The 18,048-nt window shown below is 43.5% G+C and overlaps 1 protein-coding gene across 2 annotated transcripts in view; it reads right to left on the reverse strand.

The window, feature by feature from the left end:
- Nucleotides 1-237: 237 nt before the first annotated feature.
- vti1a (vesicle transport through interaction with t-SNAREs 1A) overlaps nucleotides 238-18,048 on the reverse strand; it is a 107,264-nt gene continuing 89,453 nt past the window's right edge. Inside the window, exon 8 of one of the 2 annotated variants that reach the window (XM_061094789.1) lies at nucleotides 238-1,597. In XM_061094789.1, the coding sequence (XP_060950772.1) occupies nucleotides 1,504-1,597 (94 nt within the window). In that variant the 3' untranslated portion in view covers nucleotides 238-1,503. The remainder of the gene's footprint in view (nucleotides 1,598-18,048) is intronic. The other variant, XM_061094790.1, reaches the window with a different exon arrangement.

Raw genomic sequence — 18,048 nt, forward strand, 5'->3', positions numbered from 1 at the left:
AAAAATCTCCTAATATGCTCTTAAATTGAGATTTTTTTTCCCCGAGACCCCCTGAAGAACGGCGTCCCCCTGAAGAATTAAACAGCGGTAAACTCGCACATGTTTTTCAAACACCTGCACATGTGTCACATCATCAGTGAGGATCCAGATAAACAGAGAAACAAGGACCGAGGCACCGTCGTCAGAAGCTGACAAGAAAAATATGGAACACAAAAAAAAAGAGTACGAGTTCTAAAACAAGTTAGATCCATTTATCAGAACAGAAGAAAAAATACAAAATAAAAGAGTTAAGACAGAAAACTAGAAATCCAAACATTTCTGTTGGTCCTGGTGTGAAATCTGAATTGTGTCTAATCACTGAATCAGGAAACAAACAAAACAGGATTAATATTAATTGTGAAAACCTACAGATCTGATCAGATATACAGTTCCATCACAGATACTTAATTGTAAACTCATTTATAAATAAATAGTAACAGAATCACTTGCATTTAGAGCGAAACACTACACATGTTTTAAATGTTAATACAAACACGATGCATATAATTCTCTCCAATGAGAGTTATGTCATAAAGTCTGCGAGGATGAGAGAGGAAATCTGTGTTTGGGACGTTCTGTGGAATCATGGATATTAAACCTGGATCTGGAGTGTTAGTCAGTTCCATCTTCTATTAAAACTTCATAAATTATCATTTTGTACTATTTTAAACTCTTGAAATCTTCATGTATCTTTCTTTGAAAGTACGAATTCTAAACAAACCGTTGACTTATTAATAAAAATGAACCTTCACCTCGAGTGAACTGACTTCAACCTTTTTCACGAGCGTCGTCTTTTCAAAGCAGAGCCACTCGTCTATTCTGGGCTCGGCCGGGTGTTTTGAAGCAGGAGTGTGAGAAAGTAAATCTTTATCTGAGCTCGGGCCACATGAAGAACAGCTGAATCATTTGTTTCTACTGTTGGTGTTCGTAACAAACACATTGTTCTACCTCTCTTTCTCTCTCTCTTTGTGTCTGTACACATGCAACCCGAACGACACTTGACCCTCCACTCATCACAGAAAAGAAACTAAAAACATCTAAATATCTGAACCTGTCTCGTTCACCTCGGGACCCGATGAGCTGCAGGATGACGCCGTGAAAAATATGACTTATCATAAAAACATCTCGCCACCCCCCCCCCAAAATATTCTTGTCCCTGGAAATGTAGGAGAACGCCCGACAGGGAGAGGACAAAGCTGAAGAGGAGAAAAGACAAGAGAGGAAAAAAAGAAAAAAGGTAAGAGAGGGAAAGAAAGAAAGAGAGGAGGGGACATCGAACGGGAAAGAGATGGAAAAAAAAAAAGCTCCCTGTCAGGCTTTGGAAACAGTGATTCATGGGGACCATTTGTCCTAATTACAGCAGAACAACGCTTTTGTCGCTATTAATCACGCGTGTGTGTGTTTGTATTTGTGTCGGGAAGGGGGGTGTGTGTGTGTGTGCTTGTGTGTTTGTGTGTGTAGAGATCAGTGGCCTCGCAGATTGAAATAGAGGGCCAGGATGATGGTGAGCAGGATGATGGCTCCGAGGACGAAGATCAGGACTCGGTTCTGGATGATCCTGCAGAGAGGGAAGAGAGAGAGAAAGGAGCGAGGGAAGAAAGAAAGAGAGAAAAGAGAGAGAGAGACACGCATCAGTTACGGTTTCACAGAAGTCATATTGTGTCTACGAGGAAAAAAAAAGAAGTCAAAACACGTTAAACAGTCACATGTTTATGTGCAAACTAAATGACCGGCCATCAACTGCAGGTTTATCATGTTTAATAGCTACCATGAGGTCTGACTACATGGTATTTACAAGTACACAAGCGTTGGCAGGGGAGTGTTAAACACACACACGCACACGCACACATATACAAACTATACAAAACTACTTCCAAAGGTGCAGAGTGTTTGCACAGGGCTGTCGAAAAAACGTCTCACAACTCGGACCTGCACACACACGTGTAGCCGGAGCAGTAAAATCTCATACTGACGTTCGCACACATATGAACATGGCACTGTTCAACACTTCCAAACAAGTATGACAGACACACACACACACACACACACTCACACTGCAGACAGGCTCTAAAATTTTATTTGCACAATAAAGTGGAAAAAGTGGCTCAGTAGTTTCCTGGAGGTAATAAAATCACTGAATTACTGATGGAATTTGCCATAAAACGACTCAGGTCTTTTGCACATTTAAATTTTCCCACTGTGACCTAAGTAAACTCCACAAGAGGGGGGGGCTTTGAACCAAAAACACACAAAGCTGGGAGCAGAGGAGGGAACTGGGTGCTCGAGCAACACACACACACACACACACACACACACACACACACACACACACACACACACACACACACACACACACACACACACACACACACACACACACACACACACACACACACACACACACACACACACACACACACACACACACACACACACACACACACACACACACACCAGCTCACCAACCCTCCGCTGCTCCTGACAAATGAGAGAATTATCACATTTGCTGACATGTGGAGGGGTGGAGGAGAGGCCGGGGAGGTGGCGGGGGGGCACTGTCCACCTCTCTAAGCAGGAGATGAATAGCCCATGCTGTGGCCATTTATCACTGGGGAGGAGGTGTGTGGGGGGTGGGGGGGGGGACTGGCTGGTTGCTCAGTCACCCTGCTGTACCCTCTAAAGTCTGACACACCAGTAAAGCTCCCAGCCGCGTCCAGGCCACCGGCACCACACCTGCAGTGCACTCAACTGGCCACTGAGCTGAAGCCCAGTGCGAGAGAAGAGAGAACGGCAAAATAAAACACCCGGCTCAGTCGGTTAATGTATCACAGAAATGCTGCTATGCACCGTATTCTGTTTGCTTACTGCAAAGACAAACGACTTTTATACAGACAAACCAACACACGTTTCAGAGTCATTTGACCCTGGGAGGGAATAGCGATTGAATCCATTCCCATTGGAGACAAAAGCGTGATGTAAGCTGAAAAGGAGCGATACTTTATGTATTTGCTATATATCACTTTCAGACCGTAACGTTAAAAACTCAGAAAAACTGTCAACAATCACATGTTTCACACGTGGGGATGAAACAGTCTCACGGTACATTGTTGTTAAATTCCTGACGGCTAGTTGAACCGTTTCCATCTTCAATCACCTGAGGTTACCACGGTGATCTGGTTGGTGCTGTAAAGTCATGAGCTGCTCCTGCTCTGTCCATAGAAATCAACTGAGAGCATCAACTGGAGTCAACTGGCTTCCACCTAACGCAGATATTTTCCCAACTCCTGAAATTTGAGGTTGACGTATCTCAACGTAACCAGTTTCCAACCTTCTTTCCTCCACTACACTTATTTTAAGTCGACGGTGTACGTCATCCATTGATTTGTTTTACATATGGTTGTATTGTTGAACATTCACATTCTTTATTGTTAATGTTGCACCTTTGATATTGAGTTTTATAATGCTATATTATTATTTCAATTAAAAACAAGTAGGTTACTTAATTATAAAACTTGTTGAAATTACTTCAGTTTGTACTTTTTGTCCTATAACACTGATAACCGTGATGTCTCCCACGAGCGTCTTCTCAGCAACGCCACGCTGTCGTTTCCCTGACGCACGGTGACGCTCTCACTGGAGAACAGCGGAGAGCTAATCACAGCTCCTGTTTGTGTGCACTGCTGCTTTGTAAGTAGACGGTTTATCCTTGAATAAATGCATACATTACCATGAAAGTGTCATACGTGTGTGTACAGTGAGTGTCTTCTACGACACGTGCACAGGTTATGGGATTTTAATACCGTGTTGCTACAGGTCCTGCCTTCGCCCTTGAGGATGACATTAGAAAAACAACAACAATAAAACAGTTACACAAATAAGCTGCAGAATGCCCTCATGTCTACGTTATGGAAAGAGCTGGGGATGCTACGATAGGCCGGGACGATCCCGCTGCTGGGATGAGGCGGTGATGATTGGCTGGAGCCAGCTGGGGAGGAGATCCCTCGGAAACACTAATCAGAGCGTACTTAGCAAGGCCACATCTCCCCCTATTAATTGACATTCATTATTTAGAATGATTATTTATCCCAGCCAAATACCTAGAGGAGGTGTCTAAGTGTGTTGGGAGAATCCAGATCGCCTTGTGTTGTTTGTTAATTTCACAGCTGGGGGAAAAGAGGGGAGGGTGACTATAGAGGCCTGTGTGTGTGTGTGTGTGTGTGTGTGTGTGTGAGGGGGGTGAACAGGAAGTTAGTTTAGCCTCTTGGATGAGGAGCTGGGGTGCGAACAGAGAGAGAGAGAGGGGGTTCAGCTCTGTAATAATAGCATTCATTAAAGGAATCTGATTCGGTTGCAAATCGACTTCAAACGATGAAATGTTGAAAGCAGTGAGGAACACGACAGTCCGGCTATTTAAGAACCATTCCCTCAGGGGACACGTGGTTTCAGACAGACTCTTTTTGACCTAATCTGTTATTTGTGGCAACTTGATGCAAATTTAACTCTGGCCACTCGAGGTGAGACAAGAATAGGAGACCGAGTTTGACGATGACGCGAAGCACCACGGGATCATGGGAGTTGTTGATGAAAATCTCCCTGACGCCACTCGGGCGCAAATCAAGGTCACGGAGGAGGAGGTGTTGTATTAAAGTTTTATTCATGTTACGCAGCAAATGGCAATCATTCATCGTGATCCATTACAAGTCACCAATACAAACATGGCTACACAGCCAAACGGCTAATTGGCTATCAGTGTGTTTGCCCGGAGCTAAGCCACAGGTGAATCCGATGGGATTAAAAGGCGACCAAAATGAAACACCTCGAATTAAATCGGCGACTGTTAGAACCCTTCTGGATATTGTAAGTTCACAAGTCAACAGAACATTTAATATAGAGCTAATTGTTCTTTTTAGACATTTTAATGAAGAGCTGTTTCATATTGTATCTTTAAGCTGCCAAAGTAACTAACCTCAGTAAAACAAATTAAGGTCAAACTCAATCTCGCCACAACTCAAACTTTAAGTACGTCTCTCACTCCAGCAGCTGTGTGATTTAACTCACTGTGAGAAACCCGGTGTCGAGACTAAGCCAATAATCACAACCTCGCACAACTCCCGTCTATTGCTCCTGATAAATCAAGTCAAACCACAGCTTGATCTTGAGAAGTTCATGAACTACCTTCGACCACAGGACCTTCACCCCTGTAGTGGTGAGGGGAGGGGGGGGTGCAGTCATAATTCACTGCAGCAATGCAAAATTCCATTAAAGAACATTGTGTCTGTGACACTGTAAACAGCCAAAAGTCTTTTCCTCTGACAGCTTGAGGAGGATAGAGTGATGATTCATGATTAACCTTATTAACCTTTAACCACCGCAGAGGTGAGGAGGCTGCGAAGTCACTACTGGTGTTACATCACAGGTCGGCTGGGAAATTATTCTTTTTCTCGTTAAAAGACATTCTTGGAGGCCTTTTGCCTTGATTGTCTGGACAGATAGCGTGAGATGAGGGGAGAGAATGGAGGAGCACTCAAACCTTAGTATGTGGGTGCCCCATTTATTATTTCTCTATTAGAATCCCAATCACACAAAGTTATACCCACACAGTTATTTAGCTCATTGTCAATTTAATCGATTTTTTTTATTTGGTCACTTGTAAGAACTAGTGTGTATAAAAAGAAAATTAAAAATATCTCACAGAGGACGGATCATTTTCATAAACCTCATCTACATCGGGACCCTTGTAGATTTCATCTTTATCAGCAAAGCGCTTCACTACGACTTCACTAGCTTCTAAACTTTAAGTCTTTTTAGCCTCCATTTAAATTTCTAAAAAACAGAAGCAGCCGCGCAAATATAGAATAATCCCCACCTACCCCCCCCCCCCCCCCTCCGAAAACACAAAAAAAATCCCAAAATTGGGAGGTAGGAGAGTGAAGAACATGGTTTTCCTCAGCCGTATGGTTGATCCCGTCCTGACACGTGGCCAGACAGAACAGAACTTATCAAACCGGATCCATCCTCCAGCTTTGACACTTGACATAGAGGTGGGGGGGGTGAGGCGTGTGTGTGTGTGTGTGTGTGTGTGTGTGTGTAAGTGATGCACACAGCGCACGTACAAGGGTGCACACATACATGCTGACCCACATATACACACTCGTACACACACTGAGTTTGAGAAGGCTTACCTTAACCCACCGCTCCCTACCATGATACTATTATCAAGTACTTTCTGTCTTTGCCCCCCCCCTCAAAATAAAAAAAACTATAAAACATGAAGACAGACCAAGTGTAACTGTATCTAAGACGCCAGCCAATAACAGCAGATTATACTGGTCATTCCATTGGCTCCTGATATTCCTTCATTGCACGCAGCCAGTCAGCTCACACCTTACTCGATGGAAATACACAGATATTCAGCATTAATGTTAGAGAGAGAGGGAGAGAGAGAGATGGAGGGAGGGAGTGTGTCAAAATGACGAGTGCAAAAGGAGAGCAAAACAATAAAGCACACAGGAAGGACGGAAATGGACAATAAAGCAGCTGAGAGTGAAAAACAAGAGAGAACGAGTAGAGGGACAGAAATAGAGAGGTGGAGGGAAACAGAGGGAAAGTGAGGAAAGGAGAGAGAGAAGTCCATTTACCACGGGGAGGCAGAGCTGGAGGAGAGGCTCCTTGGAGACAGATGAAAATAATGAGGACTTTTCTGTCAGGAAAGATTTACAAAATCGTACCAGTGTTATTAAAATTTAAAATCTCCCATTTTTTTTTTCTCTTTTTCTCCCTTCCCACCCTCTTCCTCCCTCCCTCGCTCTCTTCCTCTCCCTGTTTTTTCCCTCCTCTTCCAGCAGCACAGCCTTATTACCAGCTCTAATGAGCACCGGGATACACCTCAGCTGTGTGTGTGTGTGTGTGTGTGTGTGTGTGTGTGTGTGTGTGTGTGTGTGTGTGTGTGTGTGTGTACGTGTGTGTGTGTGTGTGTGTGTGTGTGTGTGTGTGTGTATGTGTATGTATCCGTGTGTGTGTGTACGTGTGTGTGTGTGTGTGTGTGTGTGTTGAGGTCCAGGTCCCTAGTGCCAGTTCCATCAGCGTCCCAGATTCCCCAGTCCTTTCAATGATACACACGTCTGTGCCCACACAAAACTCAGGAGGGTGGGCACACAGACACACACACACAGACACACACACAGGCCACAGCTTTTGATGCCTCTCAGAGGTGGCTGGACATGCACACACAGACATATAGACACACCTTTCAGACAGACAGATAACACCCCCCACCCCAAACAAAAACAGTCTCAGTCAGACAGACATAGGCAGATAGGCCCAACCCACCTAAACACACACACACAAACACACACACTCGCTCCACAAAGAACAAACTTAGCAGCAGAGTTGCATCTCCCAGGCCCTCCCCTATTCCTCTGCTTTTCACTAGTAGACCAATAAAATAAAAATCAATGGCTGTCTGAGCCATTCTGGCTCTCCTCCCTCCAAACCCTGGGAATATACAGCATGGGAGGGGAGGAGGGGAGGAGGGGGAGGAGGAGGGAGGGAAGGATCAATGTGTTCACAAATGGTTTGAGTGATGGACAAGAAGGCGGAACGCTGGTGGGGGTAAGTTCTAACTAATGCATGGACGTGTTATCACAAACTAATACAAATAAATGTTTAATTGTGGAAGCACTTGTGCGCACACACACAACCCCCCCCTTACCCCAACACACACACACACACACACACACACACACAAACACACAGGTATTGTCTGAGTTCGCACAGACAGGACAAATAAAGGGAGGAGATGCGCCTGCGATCGATCCGTCCCGAGTGAAGAAAGGTGAGAAACGTGCGACGCTTCAGTCAAGTGAACCAAACAAGGAAGAACAATCAGACGGGTTCATGTTGCGCCGCAGACATAATGAATTGACCTGTTTGTTGGAGAGATCTGATGCCTATTGCCCCCAAGGGTGTGTTCAAGCTAAATTATGACTTATTTTAAAACGCACAGACACACACACACACACACACACACACACAGAGCGGGTCTATAATTGCAAGCCGTTAACTGTAATTATTTAAAGAAGTCCCCAACATCATGTAATTCCCCAAAGGAAAACAATATTTAAGAGCGCACTCACATACTCACTGTGCACTTAAGATAAATAGCCCATTACTAACCACGTAGACAAGCATGATATTATACAGATTATATAGATTAATGTTAAGAGATCTAATTGTAAAGTTTGACACAAAAACCAAAACAAAAGACAGGAGCCTTCTTAAACACTGACTGACACGTCTTGTTAATATACAGACAAAAAATCTATGCCAATTTGAGTTTCTTGATATTTGTTGCTGGTGTAAAATGTTTGTTTGCATGTAATTGACAATAAGGGATTTCAAAAGTCAGACATTCTCACGTGGAATTGGTGATTTGGTTATTGAAATCAACTTTCTGTCAATCGATTATTTGATTTATCAGTTTTGCTTTAAAAACCTTTCATTTAGGTATGAAAATAAACAATTAATCAAAAACAATTTGGCTTTAAATCTATTGTCATTTCACTATGGAGCTACTAACATGTGCTGTACATTCATACAACATATAAATCACACTGAACAAATTCTTTTTTTTATTTGATAAAAAATATAAAACTTATTTCTAAATTGAATGTTTTTTTTAAATCTCGTAATCGATCAAGCTTCTTTGATACTTTCTCTCGTGGAGATCATTGATCCCCGAAACGAGTCACGGACATTTTTTTAAATGCGTATCGACGAAAACGATTTTTTTCATAGTGAGAAAACTGACATAAAAGATGGACAGGTTTTTATTTGGAGGACGTGGTCTGAGCACGGTATTTCATGTCCGCCTGGTTCTCCTTCCACCAACTTGATGCGGGAGGAGAGCGCCAGGGCTCTACGAGTTCATCCATTTTTAATTTGGCGGCCAACAACCCTGGCCAGCTGCAGCCTAGTACTGGGACCCAGTTCTTTCCCGGAAAAAAGTATTGAAGGAGGAAGGAAGGGAGGGCGGAGGAAGAGTGAGAGGAGAGAGAATAGAAGGAGAGGGAGGTAGGAAGGAGCGTGGGAGGAGAGGAGGGTGTCTCTGCAACACTATGTGAGGGATGAAAAGAAGGATGGAGAGAGAAAATGAGATGTAGAGGGAAATGGAAAATAGGCCGAGTGGGTGAAGGAGAAAGAGAAAGAGAGAACACATTGCAACTGTGTGTGGAATTTTTTAAGAACTTTTTTTTTTCTTTGCCGGCAGCAATTTTCAGGTAGCTGCTGCAGCTTCCCCTCATGGCGGTGTGATGTACAGGCGGCTCTGTGAGCTCCATGCATACACAGATCATTCCCCTGCCTGAACCCCCCCCCCCCCACCTCTCTGTCTCTGTCCTCCTGTGTGTCCACTTCCTGTCCCCGTATTCATACATTCTGATCGTACATTGCTTATATTCCACTCGCTTTTACTACCTTTTGTTTTTCCTCAACTCCAATTTCTCCACCTCTCTTGTTCTCGGGGAAGAGACGAGGTTATACAAAACATTTTCTACCCCTGATGTTTGCCATCATCATGTGCTTTGTCGTGTAGATCTCAAGGTTTAGAATCCTACAATGAAAAATTAGATGATTTAAATATTTGACCAATCATGAATAATTGCTTGTCATTGCAATATGGTCACAAATTTGTTAACAGTGCCAAATCCACAAACAAGAATGTAATTTTTTTTTCAGGTGCAAGTTTGTTGCATAATAATATAATTACTTACTAGAATTGCACTCAGAAGAAAACATAACTCCGCCCAGCCCCCTTAAATCTGATCAAGCTGCACCAAACTGCACACACTCATAGATATCAGTCCACTAGATATGCCAGTTTTTAAAAATTTTAATCAACATTCATGTATTATTCCCTGGGAAATTTGTAAAATCTAATCCTAATCCCGGTCTGCAACTAAATGTATTGGGTGCTTCCCTGACCCCCCCCCCCTCCCCTCCAAGTTTCATGGTAATCTAATCCAATATTCTTTTGGTGAGGTAGTAACGCTTAAAGAACTACAAGTGTTCTGTGAAGGATTATTTTGTAGTTGTCGTGTTGTTAGACTAAAAACTGAACTCCCTGGCCTCGACACAAAAGGAGCAGGATTTTGTCATGTGAGCTAAACGACAGCGGGATGAAGATCCCTTTGCAACTGTGTTATGGTCATTGTCAAGCTTGCCTGGGATGGAAAGGAAATCCATATCCATTACTGGTGTGAACAAACCCGTGTTTGTGTGCTCGGTGTTTGCTGCTGGGTTTGCAGACGGCTCACAGTGTATTTGGACTCTAATGGTGAAAACATTAAAGTGTAACTGACAGGTTCTCCATTCGACAACAACGTGACTTGGGGATTACAGAATGCACAGATGCAATATTCCTGTAACATAGCTGACATTCCTCACAATTTCTCCTTTCTGCTAAGATTTTCCCAAAACACAAAATCCCCCTTGTTATACATTCTGCGAGGGCCAGGGGCCAGCTGCAGATCCGATTACCGGCCCTGGTGAAAAAGGGCGTAACATTAGCCATTAGGGCTGCAGGGCTCCAAAACTATGATGTCCATAAATTTTTATTGTTTGTTCAGTATTGAAATCTCATTAAAGCACATAAATCACTTGTGTGCACTAGTGCTTGTACTTTCGTGAGAGAAAGAAAAAGGAAAGAATAGTGGACTGTGGTGCTGAGGGAGCATTGGACACCTGAAGGTTGATAGCCTGTGCATGGTTTGTTACTGACGCAACATAGTAACACAGTAGAGGAGAAATACTGTATGTATTACAATACATACAGTTGTTTTTTTTTGCTGAATTCCTGTCAAAGAAGCCGGGAGTAAAACATCCACATTCTGACACCAAACACCAACTCGTGTTATTGTGAAATATGAACGGCTTTACACTCACTGATGAAATGTTTAGACTCAAAATATAAAAGTATCCTCGACAGTAAAAAGTCATCCTTTGAGAACAGTAATTTAAAAAAGCTATAATAATTGTGAAAAGACTCAAATATAGATAATTTAGTTAAATATTTATTATAAGTTAGAATCAAGGTTTTTATCTTCACAAGAACTTTGTTTCTGCTCAGATCATTTATGAGATGGATGCTTTAAAAAAAAGATTTGTTTAGGATTCCACGACAAAGAAGCAAGGAGGATATTAGTGTTTACGTCTGACTCTTTATATTAACTGCTCGGGAAGCTCCTCCACATGCTGTTTGTTTGCCATTTTAAGTCGCCTCTCCAAATATTTGCCTCAAGTCCCGTGTGGTTTGGGTTTTTGCATCCTGTGTGTATTCAGATACAGATGATGTTGTGATATCGGCCTTTCATGAAGAACAAATCTCAACTTCTCCCTTTTTACAATCGTCCAGGCTGGTTATAAGAAATTGGATTTCAAACAATGAGAAGCTGTGTAAAATAATGTCTGGACAAGTGAATGCTATGCTGGGTCAAAATAAGGTCGATTTTGAAAACACACAAAGGTGACTGTGTGGTCCAAGCGGAACAAGCAGCTTGATTGATGACCAGATTCTCTCAGTGTGTAGTGTAGAGAACCTTTAACAGCGAGGTAATCCCATCAGGCACATGACAGCAACAGATTTCTAAAGATAGAGAAATTAGGATTTAATTGGGTGGGCTAAACTCTTCTCATCGGGACGGCAGCGGGTCCAAAATTAGAGGAAGTCGCTCACACTTGTTTCCTTTGTTGGTATCCAAAGGTCAAAAGGTTGTGTTTACATGTCAGTGTGGACAGGCTGCAGACTAACCTGGTTTCAGTGTCAGGCCTACAGGCCAGAGGGAGAGGAAGCTGTTTCATGAACTTGACCGTAAGACACTCTTTCACCTTGCTCTGTCCTGCAGGTAGGAAGCGACTCTCCAAGTGAGTGTTGAGTCAAATGTGTGTTAGCTACAAGAGTGTCTGGCAGTCTGCTGTGAAATAACACACGAGACAATCACGGATCATGTAAACCATCAGGTGCGCCAGCAGAACAGAAGGAAAGAGGAAGAGCGGGAGACTGGGAGAGGGAGAGAATGTAGGGGTATAATGTCATCCCACAACCCCCCATTTGACACTACAAGGGAGGCTTTAGTCAGTCTAAATAATCCATGCTGTTCCATTAAATTTGCAGACTAGCTTCCCTAGAACCTATGTCTACGCCGAGGCAGTCTGAGAGAGACAAGAAACGAGGGCTCAAGCTGGGGAAGCAGAGAAGAGGAAGTTAGACACTGGTTTAGAATAAACTTCTCCTTTTGAGAAATTGCCCAATAAATCACATAAAAGCCAAAATATGATGATTTATGAGGAAACTGAGACGGAAAAAGAAAGAGAAAAAGATTCACAGCCAATCCTGAGTGACGCGATCATGATTACCTTCCTCGCCCGCAAATCTCCCCCATTTCCACAGCCCATATAAAATAAGCATTGGGAATGTGTGGGGGTGAAGCCACCAGTGTGACTGTGATTGTTGCAGTAACAGCGTTATTGACTTGTTGCTCCCGCTACATTTGCTTAGTTCTCTGGAGGCCCAATCAATAGACTCTGGGCTCTGAAGCCTTGCTAATCAGGGCCTGCAGCCATGCAGGGTCAGCATTCTGCAAAAACGAAAAAAACGGAATAAAAAGGGTGAAGGTGAAGAAGCAAGAAAATGGGAGGAGATAGGGGGGGCAACAGACGGAGAAGAAGAGGAACTCTGAGGGCTGACGATGACAGCCAGAGTTAATCGACTCAGAATTCTCCTTCAATTTATTTTTTTTCCTTCCACTGCTAGACGTAAAACTCATGTGGCATCCTCTCTCTCTTTCCCGGCAGCGGCGTGGGCGTGAGGCACCATGAGAGATGCAGATTGCTGCTTCACCTCTGCTTTCCGTGTGAACCGCGGTTCAAAAGTCAAGGGGCACCGCGGCTGCTGTGGGACTTCTCGAAATGCAAGAGCCAATCCATATTTGCAGAATCCAGTTGTGAGATCCTCTGGAGGATCCACAGTGCTTGACACAGATATAGGAGGAGGGAGTTAATCTGGAGCGTGTTAACATAATTAATCAGAGGGGAATTTGAAGGTAAACCTATTTCAAAAACAGTCAAATGTGCTTAATGACACAATAACACACTCCCTGTTGTAAACCTCGAAGGACTTTTGACTCTGGATGCCCCATAAACATACACATCTTTGTTTTTTTTTAAGTCAAACGGATGCACCTGGTCACAGTGGTGCTGATGCTACATCGAGTCCTTTGAATCCGGTCTTCCTGTATCCTTGCGTTCGGTACATCGCAGGCCCCCCCAATGGAAGGCTATGGGAAATTCATGGGGGAACTGCCCATTAAATATGAATGATCTAGTGGAGCGAAGTGGGTTTTCTGACTTTTTTCATCCCCCTGGTGTCTGTGGTCACTGCTGCTCTGAGAGACTTCCACAAGAAAAGAACCAAAGAGGAAAGGAGAGGATGCAAACAGAAGAAAAGGCCAAAGAAGGGTAAGGAAAGGGCTTGAGGGGTGTATGGGTGGTCAATACTTTCCTTTTGAGGGGCCAGAGTCAGGTTAGCTTCGGCACAAGCAGGGTCTTGGTACACATGTCCCTCGGCTTAGACAAACTTGTACACTGTTTGTGTCATTGTTTTTCCTCTTTCTCAACACTCCTTTCTTTTGTGCTGTCAGCGAGTAAAGTGGGATTCCTGTGCCCAGTGACACAGATGAGAAGGAGAGGTCTTCTTTTTTTATCAGCTCTCAGGTAGCTTCTTCCAGTCTTTGTGGCAAACTAAGGCTGAGAACCGATATCTTACTGCAAAAGTCAATAGGTGAAACTCTGCGCAAATAACTTTTTGAGAAGAAAATTAACCAAACTTTAGGCCTTAGATGTTGTAAAACAGGAGGGTAAACAATAATAAACGTGACACCACAGAACAAGGCCTGAGACAAATGGACGAACTTCAATGCAAATATTCAAACCTTGTTAAAAAACACACTGTGATGGAAATATTCTCATCAATGGAGCCCTGTTCTCTGTGTTTGCCACAACCCCTCGCAAGAACCCCCCCCCTGAAATACCAACACCCACCATTACAGCACAAGTGGAAGTGCAGGGTCAGCAGTGTCCCCTCCGGCCTTGCTGACCAACAGTCTAATAATCACCGTCCTCCCGTGCTGTCAGGCCTACAACCAATGGATCCCTCGTCCTGCCTTTGCCCTCCATCTCCACTTATACTGGGGGCTTTACGAAGCGGCGCTGCTTCGATACATTAAAACTGCTGCCCCATGATCAAACGAGCAAATACCTCCCGGGTCAGCAAAGGGCTACCCCACGTCAGTTAACAATGCAGCATTTAAACATCAGTCGTATGCAAAGCGGCTGGTACACAGGGGAGGAGATGGGCGGCAGGAGAAAGCTGAGACGCAAGGCCTGGACTGGAGAGATAATGAGCGCGGGAGCACACAGGAGAACATCGGCAGCGATTTAACGCTCCTGTGTCAGCTCCTACACAGCTTTATGATGAAAATATAAGATGAGAGGCTCCATCAACATCATAACAAGGGTAAGCTAATGGCTGAGCGTGTATTTATCTTGCAGATTCAATATTAATGCGTTAAGATTCTGGACAACAGCAAAAGATTTGCTTCGTAAATCTCAACCCACCAATTGTGGCAAAAGATAATCCTGCCACAGAATACAAACACTTTAATTTAATCATACTGGTGCTATTTCGATTAAGTTGCCTCTATTAGCTAATTACCTTTAAATACAAGTCATGGAATAATAACAAATCAGTGTCAATTCAAGGAAGTGATCATTTTACATAAGTGAGGCCCAATTCTGCCAGAACTGGATGTCTACACAAGGCCATAAGGAAGTAGGCCCACACATAAAACAAACAAGCCAAGGTCATATTTACTCACGAGCTGAAACTCTGAAGAGGCCGTTATTCGTACATTTACCTTCACTACATTCCACCACTGTGTCTTCTTCCCTAAAACAAAACTCATAGATGCAAATCAAATATTTCACAAACACAAAAAAGTGTGTCTTTTTCACTGCGAAGAACCTCTTTAATAATGAAGCTCAGGGGTGAAGAGGTGAAAAAGAGTTTTTTTTTTCCTGGCTTACCCCTCTCTCCCTCTGCCTACTGCTTGGTTAACCGACTGACCTGCTGTCAAAGGAGCCTTTGTGAGTGCGCTTTGGCGGAAGGCCAATCAGATCCTCCGGCTTGTCTGTCTCAGAGAGGAAAATGGCGCCCCTGGTATGCCATCAGCGGCAGAAATGTGCAGACAGTCTGACTGCTGAGGCAGGCTTGGCTTGCTGTGGCCCTTCCAAAGCTATGCTGGAGGAATTACCTGTCTGGCCCACAGCCAGAGAGGCTCGTTCCGTGAGGGCCGCTGGTTATTTATCTGTTTATTCACTTACACCTTGTGCACACTGGCACTTTCAAAAACATTTAAACTCCTTAAAATCCACTTCCACAGGTTCTGACAAACGTTCTCCAGTGAACTACACAGGTACATGGGATATAAGCCTGTTCGAGGGTTAAAGTTTGCAGTAGAGAGTTATGACATGAAGGTTCCTATTTTACATTCCAAAACCGGCAGGAAAACATTTGCTGAATAGCTACATGGTGAAATAATACCAATGTCTCCTCTCTTACTACAGTAAAGGAAGAAAACTTTATTTTAACCACACCCACGTCAATTGTCAAACGCCTGTCAAACCTGACAACGCTTCTGTCAGACCTGTATTTCTGCAACAGTGACAATGACATTGCAAATTATCAATTGTGAATTTCTTTTGCACTGGAGGAATGACTATGACTGAGTTTCAGCTCGTTGACTTTAGGACCGATAAGAAATAAATTGAGATCTATGTCAAACAAAGTTGAGGCCGCAAATTATTAACATCTCCCAATAACTGAATAACCCCTGAGATGACAAAACATTTCTCTTAAAAAATACATTCTAAAGCATCATGGAAGTAGTGTTGATAAATGTCGATATAATTAAGACCTGCCTGAATGTATTTAAGACCTAGAAAATAATACTTTAAAGCTTAAAAATCAAATAATGACTTGATAAAAAAAATTTTAAGACCCAGAGGATTCAGGTTATATTCAGTTATATAGAATACAGTAGCTGTGAATATTCCATGGGTGGGTGAGACTGTGGAAACTCCCAAATGTGAAAACAAATCAAACAGTGAAACGAACACAAACACTACACACAACAAGAATACAAGTTCTGACAAAGCCCTGGTTTACACTAAACAGAGATCACAACTAGCTCACTGTACGATCCCTGTTTACTTCCACTATGCAAAACCTGCCAGAGTAAAATGCAACTGCTCGACAAAGTGTCACTTGTGACACATCATCTGAGGAAGCAAGTTTTTAAGCTCCTGCTTCAGAAACAAACTTCCGACAGCAAGGGATGATGAAACAGAGCGGATCCAAAATTATTCTCTCGCTCCTCAGAACCTGTTAAACCCGTTGCAGCCTGGAGCATGCCCCTCACCCTCCCTGCAGAGTGAGAGAAGGAAAGAAAGTGAGAAAAAGGAAAGGGCAGGAGAAACTTGAGAAAAGAAGATGAAGAAGGATTATGAGGGTGAGGTAGGAACGCTACTATATTTAATATTATTTTGAATTGTGAATTTCGACCGAGCGTACAGGCCCTTCCATAATGTGCCTGCTATTGTGCAAGCACGCAGACAAAAAGCCCCCCCACCCCTCCAAAACAATTTATAAAACACACATCTAAATGTACGCACTGAGACATATTTCGAATGACACACTTGACGGATCATAAACCTCCGCGTGTTTAGACGCAAACAGAAACGCGACTCTTGGCAGCGCTCACATGTGCCTGTGAGCTCATGGGGGGGGGGGGTTGAGGAGGGGAGTCCAGACTTGCTCATTTCACACGACGAGGCGAGCCAGGGAGCAGTAACAGAATCCAGCCATAAAACATGGAGGGAGTGGAGAAGGGGGGGAACGGAGGACGGTATAGTTGGGCGTCCGACTGCCACCTCCTCTGTAGACTCTCTCTCTCTTTTTCCGAGCCGTTCTCACAGTCACCTATTATTATAACCCCCTGTCTCTGTAGGCATGTCTGACACACAGGCCGAAAACAGGTGGGAATGTAGTTTATCATTACTCTGCTGTCTTGAAACATATATATTATAATTTAGATATTTGATGAATTTTGTTATTGTCAATTTAAAGTCATTAAAAGCTCTCTTGGCCTGTTGGTTAAAGGCCACTTGACAACTAGAAACAAAACTAAAATAAAAATGCTCACAGAAAAAAAAAAAAAAAGGCTTGTTGGTTTTAAATTTGGCGGCGCCGATCGCTTCATATTTTTCATCCAGAAGTCGAGGCCTTTTCATATTTAACCCTTTCAGCTATAACACATTATCAAAGTCTCAGGTTCTCAGGAGGGGGTCAGCACCTCAAACGGGCCCACTGTCTACAGGAATAACCCTTATCCCCCGGTCCTCTCCTTCATTTGAGTTAAGTGCATCAGCTCGAGCAACCCACGCAATGAGAGGCAGTTTGACGGGGGGGGGAGGAGGAGAGCGGGATCTTATGGGAGTGAAGGGGTGAGGAAAGACAGGGAGGTTTGATATGAGAGTTAAAGAGAGTCAAATTCTTTCATTTCTGGACGGTCCCGTCGGTGATCCAAAGTTACACAGCATACCTAAATGTGGTAGATTAAATAAGGCTTTGAGAAAAGATCTTTCTGTGAAAAATAATTGGGTCATCACAGAGATCCAGAGGGCTCTCGTTTGCCGAGCGTTCCTGTGACTGTGCCGTTCTGAATGTGAGGCGGATTTCACGGGTTGTTCTATTCCAGTCTGCAGGCCACAGTGGTGTGTAAAATGAGAGGGAATGCTATGTTTTGGGAAATCTAATTTGAGGCCCGTGTTTGTTTTCCTGGCCTTATTTCGCAACCAGGAGGCCGGCTCCACAGCAGCACAACTCTCTCTTTTCCT

The sequence above is a fragment of the Limanda limanda genome, chromosome 21 (genome assembly GCF_963576545.1).
Source record: "Limanda limanda chromosome 21, fLimLim1.1, whole genome shotgun sequence".
Taxonomy (NCBI): Eukaryota; Metazoa; Chordata; class Actinopteri; order Pleuronectiformes; family Pleuronectidae; genus Limanda; species Limanda limanda.